This window comes from Aedes albopictus, chromosome 2, assembly GCF_035046485.1.
Source record: "Aedes albopictus strain Foshan chromosome 2, AalbF5, whole genome shotgun sequence".
NCBI classification, from domain to species: Eukaryota; Metazoa; Arthropoda; class Insecta; order Diptera; family Culicidae; genus Aedes; species Aedes albopictus.
In genome coordinates this window covers 64,952,907-64,968,983 of record NC_085137.1, presented here as the reverse complement: position 1 = coordinate 64,968,983, position 16,077 = coordinate 64,952,907, and the positions used below count along the sequence as shown (strand labels likewise).

General features: G+C 38.3%; 1 protein-coding gene across 1 annotated transcript in view; it reads right to left on the bottom strand.

The window, feature by feature from the left end:
* LOC109419307 (neural-cadherin) overlaps positions 1–16,077 on the bottom strand; it is a 363,889-nt gene that overhangs the window by 112,361 nt on the left and 235,451 nt on the right. The window contains 3 exon segments of the mRNA XM_029871312.2: positions 5,079–5,270; positions 5,330–5,563; positions 5,631–6,416. Of these exon segments, the coding sequence (XP_029727172.2) occupies positions 5,079–5,270; positions 5,330–5,563; positions 5,631–6,416 (1,212 nt within the window).

Below are 16,077 nucleotides of genomic sequence, written 5' to 3'. Positions count from 1 at the left end.
GATTAGACCCGGTAGTCCTCTATGAGCACAAAGCATGGACTCTATGTGCAGAGGACCAACGCGCCCTTGGAGTTTTCGAACGGAAGGTGTTGCGACCACCTACGGCGGAGTGCAGATGGTAGACGGTAATTGGAGAAGGGGAATGAACCAACCATCGTTCACACCGCGCAAATTGTGAGGCTACAGTGGGCGGGTCACGTCATCAGGATGTCAGATACCAACCCAACTAAAATGATTCTCGAAAGTCATCCGACCGGTACAAGAAGACGTGGTGCGCAGCTAGCTAGGTGGGTCCATCAATTAGATGGCGATTTGCAGACCCTTCGCAGAGTGCGGATCTAACTGGAGAAATATAACAATGGACCGAGTAGAATGGAGACGACTTCTACATACATTCCGGAATACTGGCTTTCTCAGTCTTGGGTAAATCAAAACGGCAAGCAAAACTTGCCGTTTTGATTTACCCAAGACTGAGAAAGCCAGCATTCCGGAATCAATATATTCCAGTCGTACTCACCCAGCACTTCTACATACAGCAGAGAACACTCAGGCCTTAGTATGACCGGTAAAGATTGCAAGGGTAAAGCCAATTTTTGGCAGTCACCATTTGAGGCCACCGTTTTGTAAAATAAGCGAGTTTTTGAGTAGTGTTTCAAGTACGAGAGTTATGAAAAATCTCGTCATGGTATTCAACGAAATGAGCATTAAGCAAGAAGATAAAAAAAAACACGTCAATATTGTTCTGATAAATTTCCATCAAAAACAACTAACAATCCATCTCTATACAATCAGGTCTTTTTACGCGGTTTTCATTTACGCGGCCGCGCAAATGAAAACTCCATACAAAAAAAAAATATCGTCTTATTTTTGCATGATTCGTCGAGAAATGGTGAGACGTTTTTACACGTTTTTTTTTTTTGAATTTTGAACCGAGTTTTTCACGTGGTTCGTATACTCCGCGTAAAAAAAACCTGACTGTATAGAATACACACAATACCTTCTGGTCAAACTTTTGAAAATAATTGAGAAATGCATTTTATTGATTAGGAAATATTTTATGCAGTAAAAGCTTTTAAACATAGTTTTGAAAATCAAATTGTTTGAGGTAAAAGCTTTAATAATTAAATAATTATTATGCACATCTATTATTTCGAGATTAAGCACCACGACCTTTCGAGCATTTACATTTCTGCAACACCCTAATTTCCAGTCATTTTCTCCCTCTTGACCACGCCCCATCCAAACAAAGAAAGAAGCGCAAGCGTTCGCGTAACGATGAACCCACACATAACGGACTACTTTGATCGATCGTTACTAGCGTTAGTTTTCGTTGCACGACTCCGCAGCACACACAGTGGTTGTGATGCGAGCGAGAGTACGGCGCAACGAGCGAAGAGGAGTAATGCTTGAACGTATACACTATTGAGAGAGAGTGACTCGCCTACCAACGAGTATACCAACCTTGCTTTGATCGATGTGACTACTGTACCGACAGTGACATTTTCTTTAATGTGTATGGGGCCGTAGATATTCCGATCCCAGATCGGTGGCTTATTGTTCCGATCGACCACATCGAGCTCGACGTCGACGTCGGCGGTGGAGGGCGGATCACCCCGGTCGGAGGCGTACACTTTCAGCCGGTAGCGTTCTCGCTGTTTTTTTGGTTTTGTTTAGGGGTTTCGTGTGCGAAAATTTTGCGGCATTTTTAGGAGAATTTCAGATTTTCAGTATCATATGGCAACCCGGATGCGGTTTGGTTTTGAATGATTCGATATCGTAAATCGAATTATTAGGTTTTTTGGCGGTAAACAAATTGATTGTTCCACATCAAACGCAAAAATCATAGAAGAAAAGAAAGAAATAAAATAAATCAAATTAAATTTATCATTTGACGTAAATGGGGTTAGTAATAAGCAAACGATTAGAAACATAGGACTAAAAAGTTCAAACTAAGCAAAATGTATTGGTAAAACAACTAGCTTTGTTATGTACACATCTAAATCGAAAACTAAAAGCCGTAAAATTATAATGTTGAAAATGAATGAAACGGGAAACGGTAGTAGGCCATGTTGATCGATTAGTAAGGGAGTGTGTCTCGGATAATTTCGAACTATCTTCTTCTAGTGGCCGCTTTGGGCGCCACTATCAGCAATCCAATTTTTATGGCATTTCCGTGTTGAAAGTGGTGGATGTGCGCATGTATGAGTGAGCAGTGTTGGCAGATTTATTTCGAGCAATGTCAGATACTGAAAGTTCTAAGACTACGGGGTATTACTATATAACTAAAATTAGATTATTATAACCGAAAAATATTGGACTGTAAAGAATAATGATTGGGCTAGTACTGATTTAGTAGACTGATTTGTTTTGTACGATTGGCTACCACAGATGGTTTCTTTGAGATTACTAACGGAACTTAGTTACAAATGACCTCTATGAAACACAAACATTGGGAGTTATTTTTACCTAAACGTATAGCGATAAACACGAATCTTTTCTGACTTTTCTAACCAAATATGGATTGAAGTTTAGCTCTGGAATTTCAACTTACGCCACTTACAGGGTAGCATCCCTTCAGAATGATTGGGTTTATGATTGTTTTCGAAATGTCACACCGTCGATAACATCGGTTGATTAACATTCGAATTCGAAAGAAAATTGAAGAAAAACCAAAATCAATATCAAAAATAAACATAAAAGGTGCAGAAAAACTTGTAACTAAGGCATTATCTGAAATTAAACATTAAAATACAAACTTATTGCTATCAATCAAACATAAAAAAAACTCTTCCCCTGAATTTTAATAGGTAGAAGGACCTTGAAATGTTATTCAATTTTCCTTCACGGCGTAGACGATGTCACTTCGGATCAAGCAAACTGAAAACTGTACGCAAAGCATGCAGGGAATAGGAAAGTATAAGAACGCATTCCAACAGAAAAAAATGGACTGAAATCTGGAAAACTCAAAAACAAATTCCACTAGTTGTAGAAGTTCTGCTTGCAAGTGTGTGTTTTTGGATGGTATTTTTTCTAGGAATTTTTATTGTGGGTAGAGGTTACGGGAAATGTGATTTTGAACAGAAGACTTCAACCAAATAAAACGTACAAAATGGTACAAAAATTGTAAAAAAGAAAACCAAAACACGATTTTGATTTGCTCTCAAAAATACCGCCTTGTGGATTTTAACGTGCATTAAGACGAATTTCAAAAATTCCGGTATTCGTCTGTTCGTTTTTTTTTTTTTCTTCAAAAAAGCTCTCGATTTTTCCGTTGTCATACGCCCCCTTACAACATGTCGTGAAAATGTCACTCGTTCTACTCAACTACACTAGGAAAAAGTTAAAAGTTAAGATTGTTTTACAGTTGCTCTAGATGAAGACAATGTTGCATTAAAAACGCTCAGTTCCATGGTCAAAAAAAACCGGTTTCGCCTCTGGTTTCCTCCTTGGACGTTGATAAGCTCCAAAAACAAGATCAGGATGCTTTTTCGGTCGCACTTGTTTGCTTTTTCAGCTACGGTGGTTGATAACGACGACATACAAAAATGGATGTTTTATTGTTGTTTCAAAAATATGGCACCTGTACCAAAACATCAAAAATACTTTATTTTGGATCGCCGAAAAATAAGAGCGAAAATTACAATCATTCACGAACAAATTGAATGAAAAAAATCAAGTCTTATGACCCCTCAATAACTAATATGGATCTTCATGAAGATTTTTGAAAATAGGTGGTGTAACGGTTTGGGTCAATGTACCAATTGTTGGTGAGAATTGCAATTTCCACTCTCAAAAATTTGTTATAAAAAATAAAAATAAACATTGGAAACAAAATTGGTGCCGAAGAAAGAGAGAGATTTTCCCAATCTGAATTGGGCATCAAGTACTACAGAGTATAACATTTCCGAAAATCAAATCGAACATATGGAAGTTTACAGCTAAAGTTGCAAGTTTTTAGACAGGTGGTGCGCTAAAAAATCAAAGAACCGAAAGCAGCAGTCAAACGTGGTGCATACTGGACTCAAAATATACTTCCTAATAAATGGTGCGAAGGTTATCATTTTTGCGGTGAAGGTGCAACACGGTGCGTTACAATATACAGTTTGTGTTTCTGAAAAACGGTGCAAAGTACAGGAAATCCAAAATATCAACTGATGAAGTGTATCGCCGCAAGATGACGAAGCATATCCAATCTGTCCCCTGTGCATTGGTTCCTTTCTGCGATGACTTACGATACTATTGTGAGAGTGCAACTGAAAATTATAATTGGTGCTGGAAATAGTGAAATAAGCAATCGTTCTATTGTCATCCATCGTTGAAAGACTGTTGTTGGCGATACCATCGCGGGTTTGATGCAAACACATCTACAGTACGTGTGAATACTGCTGAAAGAGAGCACACGATAGGCGACAATTTTGTTTGCGCAGTGCTCCTCAATAGATGTCGCATCAAATACATTTCACCTGTTGCTTCAAAACAAGTTTACTCTCGACTCGTTTACCGCGCATGACCATCAGAACACACCTACACAAACAATATCATCCCCTTTCGTGTCTCATACAAGCTTATTTACTCATCATGTGGTGATTGAAACAAGAAAACGACCGTAAACAATCCTAAAACCATAAACACAAACACAAAAAATGGTGCAGTTGTTGATAAATAAAAGATCAAAACCAAAAAGTTTATCTGTTGAACCAAAACAATAATTTGAACAATTCCCGAAGAATTCAGCACTGATGTTTCTATATCGTTCCAGTTTAGTCTGACAACATCAAGCTCAAATTAAATTCTTTTTAATATTTTGTCTGCGGCAGCCATATTTAAAGCTAATCTCAAACTTTTTGTTCGTACCCTATAAACTGAGACTCGGTTATGTGTAGAATTGACTGAATATATAATCAAAATAGGATTTCATTTTCTAATTTTTGGACTTATCTCATAATTTTATTAATAATTGCAATCGTTATCGAAAACAAGAATAAAAATTGTTTATTATGTGTAAAGTTAGAGAAAAACTAAGCCAAACCAAAATCGTAAGAAAAAAGAAAAGCAAAAAGGAACAAGAAATCACTTACGTCAAGCGGTTTCTTCAGCACGATCCAACCGGACTCCGGCTGTATCTCAAAGTATTCCAAATCGTTCGGACTGTGCGGAGCGCTTAGCGTGTACACAATGGCACCGTTGTTGTCCGCGTCCTCGTCGGAAGCGGAAACGCGCAAAATGTTCGTCCCTATGCTGGCATCTTGTTTGACATTTTCCACGTATTTCTGAAACGATCACATTTACGTTAGCAATTCGAATACTTCCCTAACACCGGACAACTCACCTGTCGGTCAAACAACGGCGGATTATCGTTCACGTCGGTGATCTCCACCGTGAACGAACACACTCCCTCCAGGCTGGGTTCACCCTGATCGGTGGCCTTCACCGTGACGGACACAAACTTCCCGTCGTCACCTTCACGATCGAACACCTTGTTGGTGGAAACTTCTCCCGTTTCTTCATCCACTGTAAACTTGGTTCCCTTCTGGTTCGGTTGCTGGACGATTGAGTATTTGACCTGAAAAGAACCAAACAAGATCGAATTACCTCACCAGCTCCCTTCCACATCATGCACCACAGCTCACCTGCCCATTCACGCCCTTGTCTTCGTCGGTAGCCTGCACCTTTATAACCGGACTTCCATTCGGGGCACCTTCCTCCACCTTGGGATAGTAAGTCCCGCAGTCCTTAAAAACCGGCTTGTTATCGTTAACGTCGGTTATGAACACCACGACGACAGCTGTAGATGTATGAATTGTCGCCTCGCCGTTGATGCAACACGATCCATCATCCATAGCTGTCACATTCAGCTCATATTTGTCCCGATCGAGCGATATGCCCTTGCTGTGCAACCGAATGACACCGGTGATCTCTTCGATCACGAACTGGCCGCTGCTGGTGCCGCCACCGACGAACCCGAACCGCACGTTATCCCCATCCTTATCCGAGGCGACCACCGTTGTAACCAACGTGTTTGGACCGGCGTTTTCATCCACATTCGGTGTGTAGACCTGCTGGGAAAACTTCGGTTCCTCGTCGTTCTTATTCTTGGTGTACACGCGAACGGTGGCCGTGCCGGTCTTGGCCGGTTCACCCTTGTCCTTGGCCGTTACGACAAACTCGTAATAGGCATTGTTGTTATCAGCGTCCAACTGTTTGTTGTTGACTATTATGCCGTTGGAGTCCACGGCAAAATGTTCATCCGATACAAGGTATTCGATCTCAGCGTTCGAACCAGAATCGGAATCCATAGCTTTCACTTTTAGGATGCTCGTCCCCAGAGGAATGTCCTCGTCGACGTTGTGGGCTTGATAATCAGGAAGTTCAAACTTGGGGGCGTTGTCGTTAACGTCTGTTACACGGATTGTGAGCTGAAATAAGTAAGGTTGACATATTAGAGAAATAATCAGGGTTATAATGAAGTTCAGTAAACGAAGTACCCTAGAATACACACTAAACGCTTTCAGCAATATTTTGCTGAATTTTGCCGAGCTGAAGGGTCCAGCAAAATTTTGTACTGAACTTTTAGCAAAGTTTGCTGAATTTCAGCAAAACGCTGCTGGTGATCAGCAGAGTTTACTGAACAAATCAGCAAATTTTGCTGAATTTCAGTAATTTTTTTGCGGAAACCTTCAGCACGGCAAAATTCAGAAAAATTTTGCTGAAACATCAAATCGATTTTTTGGTGTGTAGATCTTTAGTGCCGAAACATAAAACTACATTGAAAACTATCGCTTATCATGACAATTGTCAGTAGCATCATATCTGAAAGACCATCAAACATTTGAGAAGCAAGCTTCAGATCGAAAGTTCTGGTAAAGCGCTGATCGTTGTGATAGTTGTTGAACTTGGCCATGATACAGTACTGAGACCAGGCCTGCAAAATATCAGTGTCAGTGCCTGTTTTTCAGCCGAAAATGAATGACTGCGACGGTCGTTTTCAGTTCCTCGATGTGAGAACTGACAGAGTCCGAGAGTCCGAGTCCGACACGCTGCGTGCAAGTGTGAGTACCCAATGAGAGTCTAATAGAGGTGGGGAAGAAGCTACTTCGTGTGCGTGAGATCCGTGTCTGGTGCAAAACATGTCACTACTACAAACAAAGCCAGCTCCCATAAGAACGCGTGTCAAATAGTGACGTCACTATTTGTGTTTACATTTTTCTTTGCTTACTAATACATAGCCTTCTCTTCTTCTTCCCCACCTGTAATATACTCTCATTGGTGAGTACCTATTTAATTTCGCTCCAGTGTTGCTGCTCGGAAAGCAACATTGACAGGAAAACCAAAACAGAGAAAATGAAAAAAAGCAAAATATCGCTATCAAAAAGGCCTGCCGAAAAATTGCAGCACTGACTGAAACACATCAGAATTGAGAAGGCAGCGCCTTTAACACAATACCTCCAGCTTAAAGCTTTGGATAAAAATTAACAAAAAACGCACCGAAAAAATATGATGTGAAAGTTGTAGCGATTGATTTAATCTCCAACACTTCAAACAAGTACCGCAATAGGCAGGGATGGGAACACTCACTTGCAAAGTGTTATTATCAGTTTCCTACATCAAAAGCATGCTGTGAAACAATAGTGAATTGAATCGCTTAGGCTGTAGTTTTATCTAAAAGTTTACTAACCATTATCGCCTTTTTTACAATAAGAGATGTTATCTAATTTTATTCTATCACTGATAGAAGACATTTTACTATTGAAACTATCAGTTGTAGAAAAGGAATGATTGTTTCAGTCGCCCAATTTATCAGTACTCTATCTTATAATTGATATTGCCTTTGTCTATCTAATAAATCTGATGTTTGCCTAGAAAGGCGAAAGGAATTGAAACCATTGTTTTCAGAAGGCGATTCACTGACTTATCCAATAGGCTAATTGAGGATTTCAAAAATATTAAAAAGCCATATACACTAGGCTAATTGGAAACACATGATACGAAAGGAATTATATCCGAAGTGATGGCCTAAAGCAGCTTCAAAACTTTGTCCAGAAAGCATCAAAAACTTGATCAAAGCTGAAAACAGTGCTGTAATGAATCATTACAGCACTGCTAATTTGGTGTGGGAAAGTAGGCCTTTCCTGTCGGATTTGCGTGAGGTAAAACAGCCGATAAAAACAAAGAAGATGGATGCTAAGCGACAACGGTCGTTCGATACGGATCGAGATTCGGACGATGCGGTCAACCAGACACACAAAAGGAAGAATAATCACAACCCGTCGTTGAGCAAAAGCGATGATAGTAGTCTGATCATCGCACCCGACGCTTCTCTCAGCAAGTGTAGGGTGCGAATTCCAACCTACGAATGGATCACAGATGAAAAGGAACGACAATCGACGATCGAAGAGGATAATCAGAGGATCGCCGCAGCAACCAACACCCTGTTGGATGAACTAGTTTTTTTATCATGATTAGTTTTTTTTCTTTCGTTACTGTGTTTAGTTTTGTTTTTATTATATTATTGTATACATAAAAATAACAGATTCGGCTCCGTAAAGTGATACTCACGCCTGAGCCTATTAAATAAATGAACTAGTAAAAAAATACATGGCTCCACATTTGAAGGAATGCTGTAACGTTTTCCTCGGCAACAAGATCAACAAGACACAATTTTTGATTGACTCTGGCTTAAAAGTTCCGCTTTAGCGCCAATCAGACCACAGCCTGATACGGAACTTCGAGTTCGCAGAATTGGGTGCCCGGATTTAGCCAGCGGCAGTCGTGGAGTCGTGTAACTAATAAAGCCAAACGAAATACAAAAACTGACACTAAAACACCAATCAAATATGCTTGACACTATATTTAAAACAATTTTCGTCTTCTTGCAAAAGGAATAATTAAATTTTTTGGACCAGCCTAATCTTCCTATCATAACATAATTTGTTGTGCGCACAGCCGTATTCTTCGGCCTAAGCCTTTTTCTGCCCGTATCGCTGCCTCTGCTGCGTCTAGTCGTTCATGCAGGTACATCTCTCCGTAAAAACCGATCACCAGTTGGTGGTGCTGTTGTGGTAAGCACACTATCACAATAGGTTCAAAATATCACTTCACTCTACTTACATCGGTTCTGCTAATGTCCCCATGCGGATGATTTCTGTTCTATTCACACTACTGTTGCAGAGGAGGAGAGGGTTTGAGGGTTTGATAACGGAGGGGTTATAACTCTTTATAACATTGTTTGCGGCATTTAGAAATGCTGTGCGGATTGTTGTTCGCAATGATAATTGCGGTTTTGTGCCTCGGCAGAGCTCTCGCAATAGCCAACATCCAATAGGTCTGTGTGACGACATCGTGGCCCACGCACCTCTGAACAGAGGCTGGGATGATTTGTACTGGAGCTCGCTTGGCTTAACCAGGGTATAGCTGCGGAAGTGTCGGGCTTTGCACTGGCTCGCTCGGCAGATGAGGGAATGGTAGGTAGGGATCCTCGCTCTCTGCTGATTAAACTTCACTGCTTGGTTTGCGAAGAGATACTGTTCCACGATCGTTTGTTGGGCCCTGATTTTTATACTATCGGGGATGGCAAAGTATTACAGAATTCTTCTTCTTAGTGGCAATCAAATTTGATTGGTTGGTAGAAAATGAGAAGCAGTAGTTCGTTTCTAGAAAATGGGCATGTGCAAACGTTACAATGCATTGGAGAACTTTTCAGAGAATGTCAATAATGAATTCGCGACGAAGTTACTAGTGAAATCCAAAAACAGTTCCAGAAAAAAGCACTAGAGAATTTACGAAGGTATCCACAGAAGTATGACTACGGACATTCCAAAAGGATTTATGAAGTTCTGTATGTATGAAGAAATCTTTGGAAAAGAATAGAAAGATTCACTGAAGAAATTTTCATAACAAAATCTTTAAAAAAAATATCCAGGAATACCCGTAAAAGGTACTAAAAGAATTTCTTGATAAATTCTGAAAGATTTATTATGAATTTCCGATAGAGTTGCTGGTTTCAATTTTCAGACTAACTTCTGAAAGAATTTTTGAAAGGTGTTTTAGAAAATGCTTTCATTGCAATTTTTGCATGAATTCATAAATATTGCTAACCGTCGTTGGGGATCACAATCAGTAGGTCGGCTCCAGAGGAACGTTCTCCTCCATTTGGGAAATTGGTGCCAAATTGTGGGGGTGACAATGGGCCAGAGGGGTGTAACCGGTTGGTTCCAATCTTTAAATTTTTGTTGTGTGTGAGTATATGTTTTGGGAAAATTCACGTTTTTAAATGTAAGCAAAAATACAGTAGGACGCACCCTAGCGAGAAACTTCACCGCTGTAAATAAACCGTTGCTCTCAAAAGGGAGTTAAGATGGCTGGCGCTAAGAAGAAATAGGCTTTGAGATGAGTGCTCATGGGCGCGGCCATCTTCCTTTTAAGAAGGTTGGTCAGATATTAAACAGGCGTCCGTGTGGTTAGACCAAGTTTTCAGTGCAGTGTAGTTCCGTAGAATTTGTGATACCCCCCCCCCCCCCCCTTTAAGGGAAGGGCTTGGGGCTATATATCCGGACTACCTCCGTTCAGGTAATTAGGTCGAGCATAATCCTTTTAACAAACCTGACGGACCAATATAATCCGATTTAGGACCTCATATCCGTTTTAATAGAACGGTCAACACACGGCGGCTCGGAAGTCAATATGGCTTCCGAGCCTAACAGCAAAGGAACCGCCATCGTCCCCTTCAGGACGATTCCCTCAGGCCGTTGGCCTTAATCGCAAAGGAGGGACCCTTCTCGGCACGGTCGTTTCGGTATCGTCCTGGGCCGTGCCGATTACGCCAAAGAAGGATGACGCCTGATCGCCCAACACCATCCAGCAACGCCCGCTGGTTCCCGTCGGCCAAGCATCGGTCCGACAAACCCACCATCGCATTCCCGAGCTGCCCCGGCGGCGAAATTCCGGCCACACGGTAGTGCAGGAGCAGCCGTGTGGGCCAAAGCGAAGAGAGAGAGTCTGCAGCAACGGTAGTGAGTACACCTTCCATTGTCCACGTCTCGCTTACACGCCACACACCCACACCCACACTCCACAGAAAGGTTTTAATAAATGTTAAAAATGTGAATACTCTTAGTTGTTCATACATTGTCGCGAAGCCCCTCCGATTACCGAGTAGCATGCCGGCCCTGAGACACAGCTCGAGGGGTCTCATGCTACTGAGCTTGAAACCGGGAGTAATTGGGAGTCACTGTGGCTGCGGAGCAGCCCCGTAAGTCTTCGTGGTTACAGGGGCGAGATTGGGTCAAAACGTTTTCTGAAATATCTCGTCAAATATTGCGAATATCGATTTTTTTTTGCTGTAATTCTCGTAGTTGCCACCAGTCCCTGTAAAAAAATAGGTTTCTAAAGTAGTTCGTTAAGAAAAAGCTTGAAAAAAGGCCATTTGAAAATGCCCCGCTTTTAAGGTTCGATGAAATATCACACTTTTGAGTGGGTTTTACTTTTTAGAATCTTAAACTCATATCCGCCATTCAATAAATTATTGGTAAGTAGTATCAACCTTGACCAGAACTTTATTAACATGCTTTGTTGTCAATGCGGAATAAATTCGGTCCCCTTCACCCATTTTCACACCCTTGAAGGGGTGAGAATGGGTCATCTTTTATACACTTATAGTTTTAAGGAAAATTGACGAACTCCAAATATTTTTTCATCATTTGTGCATGCATTACCAAAGATCACATTCCAGTGACCCAAGAACTTTTTATGCAAAGAAGCAATAGTTATTGAAAAATGAATGTGGAAGTATGCATTTTTGACACATACCCCAATGACGGTATGTATAAAATCATTACGAAAGAGTAAGTGAAGAAAATACCGGAGAATCCTCAAATACTTGATGAAGTGTTAATGGATTGTGTCATCTAGTTGAGTTTTGAAATATGTAAGTATGTTTTGTCAAAAAATAACATTTTGAAACCATTTCATAAAAAATGTCTAAAGGTTTCTAAACAAAATAGCTAAGACGAATTCTAAAGGAATATCCGACGAAATTTTTCGATGAATTTTATAGAAAACTTTGGAAAATTTTCCGGAAAAATTCTCATAAGAAACCCAGTTTTTTTCCCTTCGAAAATTCTCGAAAAAGTTGCCGGAGTAACTTCTTTGAAAAAATCTGGGAGCAATTCCTGAATGAGGTAAGCATTTTTGATTAAATTCCTGAGTGAATTTAAGAACGAATGTTTAAAAAAAATCTTTGAAGAATTCATTGATTCTAAGAAGAAAATCCATAACAACCACTCAAATAATTCTTGTCGGAAACTACAAAAGAATACACAGAAAATCCTTAACAAAATCACAAAAAAAAATCTCTAGGAATATCCGTAAGAGGTATTAAAAGAATCTTTTGAGATTTTCTAAAAGAATTTTCCTTTGAATTTCCAATGGAGTTGCTGGTGAAATCCAGAAACAGTTTCTTCGAAATACCCTAGAGAAACTCACAGAGATATCAATGGAAAAATATCCATTTTCATTCGGGCGCGCCAGTTTTAAGTAGAAGTTGCACTTAATTCAAATCGTTGTTCACAATAAGCTTCTAAGATTGTATACGACATAGGTGTACAGTAGCCAGTACAGTAACTAGCCTCAGTATTACACTGAAGCTGAGAAAAAAAAGCGAACTTTTCAATTTTTTTAAATATGGAATCTTCTCAAATTCAGATGTTGTGGCTGGCAGTTATCCATTTTTAACATTTTTGCAGAAATAAAAAGCTGAACACAACATGTTTTGATCATCTAATCACAATTATTGCGCTAGATTGATGGAAGTTGAGATATTGAAGAGTAAACGCGATAAACTCCCTAAATATTAGAAAAAAAATAAAAATTTCTATTTATTTAGTAATAAAAAAAATATATTTTTTCCTCAACCAACATATGAACTATCAGATTTCAGCAAGAAACAGTACAAATTTCAGCTCAACCAGAGCATTGGTTAAGGAGAACGAGATGTATGAAGGGAGCAAATTTGCTCCAAAATATCATGGCTAAAACTTAAAGAAAAAGAAAATCAATTTGAATCTCGATTTGAACGAGATTTTGTTAATGCGCTGAATTTCAGAATCATCCACTTTCGCACCAACACATAACCATTTGTTCACCAAACTTTTGAAAAACCCGTATGAAAAATACCTCATTTTCTCAAAAAAAATACTCAAAAACGGTTTGTTGGATTAAAATGGTGTCTACGAATATGGTTGGGGATGTTTAAAGGCTATTAGAAAGCAAAAAAAAACATTGAGCGTAATATTCATTGCTGATCTATGTTACCCTCCCGTGCAAAAGTTTGGGGTCACCCCCTCAAAAACATGGAAATGTTTTTCGGTCATATCTCAATCATCTTTCATTTAATCCACTCGTTCTTAGGCTCTATCGAGAGATAAAGAGTTAGATTTGATTCGTAGGTACTTTTCACAAATTTCATATGAAATTTTTAGTACAAAAAGTTTACCTAAACTTACATATTTTTCCTAAATCTGTACGAAAAATTGTTTTCCGTGTAATTCAAAATTGAGTTGTCCAAATTTTGAAATTAAAGTTACATTAGAATCCTATTTCTATCCTCTTTGAAAGCCATTCATTAGATTTTAGCGAAAAAATTCATAACATAATTTAAATTATCGAGTTAGGTTTACAAGTCATCGTGCAAAAGTTTGGGATCACCTTTCAAATGAAGTCTGAGTCGGTTTTTTATTGAAATCGTCATTTTTTTTGGTGCAACTCCAATTACTTCTATGATAGTTGAATAGCAAGACACAGAAATGGTTATGAAATGTTCATAAACTAAGTTCTAGACTAAGTCAAGTTAGAAAATGGTATATAAAATCCATACTAAATCAGCTAAGTTCGTTATATAAGGTACGAAAGAGGATAGAAGTGAGATAAAAATGACTGATTCGTGAATTCTACCCTATATAACTGTAGGTGTTATAACCACAAACACACCATTACCCCAAAAACAATTACATCGAATGTCATTTCTCCGTATGTACTATTAAATTCGAGATTTAGTGTTTTGGTGCAAAGCAAAGGGATAACTTTTTGATGAAAATGCCATTTAAATTAAAATATGTAACATTCCTTAAACTTATGGATTTTGAGGTAATGGTATGTTTGTGGTTATAACACCCACAGTTATTAGGGTACAATTCACGAATCAGTCATTTTTATCTCACTTTCATCCTCTATGGCACTTTATATAACGTACTTAGCTGATTTAGTATGGATTTTATATACCATTTTCTACCTTAACTCAGTCTGATTTCTAGCCACAAAATTAGCCAAGTAACGCAGGACAGTCAAATGTTTCTAACTATTTTTTTCTTGAATTTAACAAGCAAAAGAAAACAATTCTTGAGAATGTTCAGTTCAAAAATATATTCTACGTGCAGGTTTCAATGAAAAAAAAAATTGAATATTATTTTTCCTACACACAAACATGCTTATGTAAGTTACAGCGAATTAAAAAAATGAAAAAAAATAAGAAAAATGTATGGCACCTTGTGAACTGTTTTTTCGAAATTTTTGTTTACTGTTTAATGGTTTTATTTAAAAAGGATCAATTATTTTTTTAGATATGTGAACTTTTAGACCGCCTTGAATAGCATGTAACTAGGTCCATTTTTTAATTCTTCGTAACTTAAGTATGGTTCATTGTAGGAAAAACATTAATGCTTTTTTTTTTGTTTATGGGAACTTGTACGAAGAATGTATGTTTTATATGAAAAATTCCAAAAATTGTTTCGTTTTGCTTTTTAAAACATCGATGAATTTAAAAATTTGAGAGAAAATAAGTAGAAGCATTTGACCATCCTGATAGCTGATGGCAAATTTTGAGGCTGAAAGTCAGCTTTCTTCAGAAAAATAATAAAAAAAATCGAAGGGTAAGGTTTTTGAAAAATTGAAATTATATGATATCTAACATAGATAAGCGATGAGTTTTTTTCCTTAAAGCCCTGCAAATATTCTCAAACATCTCCGAAGAATCATTTCAATCAACAAACCGTTTTCGTATTATAATTTTTTGAAGAAATTTGTTTGGTTTTTCTTCATACAACCTTTTTAAAATTTAGGTGAAGAATATTGAAAAACAAATAGGGTATCGGGATGCTTTGTTGGCAAAGTCTCCTCGTACGGCCTATCTTAACGTAAACCAGAAACTCAAACAAACACGCAAAACTGGAGATCGGAAAAGCTATGCGTCAAACAACTGTAACATTTCGTTTCAATTTAAGCACTTTAGAGCATTAACATGGAAAGAAAATGTCAATTTGTTTAGCTTTTCTAGACGCCATGATTCTTCGGTTTAGTAGGTAGTCTATACACATGATCACAAATGGAATTATTGTGGGACATTTCGAATTGACTTTTCGATAACTGAACATTTAATGCAACGGTCAAATACGCTATTTTTAACTTGTACATTTGTTTTCAACGAATAGTAACTATTTTACAAATTAAATGTGGGCCGAATTTTGAGGATATTTTTTTCAGTATGTACCGTACCCAAGTCTTGGCTCATTAGTAAAGTGACGTAAAACATCCATAAAGTGACGTTAACAATATTGCTTGCGTTATTTCTGGTTCATGAAAGAACGAACAGAAAGAAAGATTTTGTGTGCGGTGACTGTAAAAATATAACAGAATAATTGGTTTGCGTTGTTTTCGTTACTATGTATTTTAAGTGATTTACTTATAGTTTTGTGAAAATTTGGCTCCGAAAATGTAATTTGAAAGTAAGATTGGTGAACAAACAGCGATAATACTTCAGCAGAGTTATTGAAAAAATGAGAGAATAAGTGGTTCTAGCGCACGGAAAGCAATAGGCCAACGTTGTATCCACTAATTGGTCAATTTTTGTACCATAGACCAACATTGCATACCATCGAATCGAATTTTTCCAACGTAACTAAGCAAGTTTTTGAATATTTACGTTAGTTTACTTCCCATTAGTAAAACGTGCATTATCTAGAGTGCGTGATAGGGTAAACATATCATTTCTAGTGCTACCAATTCACGTTATGGTCAAAATTTTCAAAG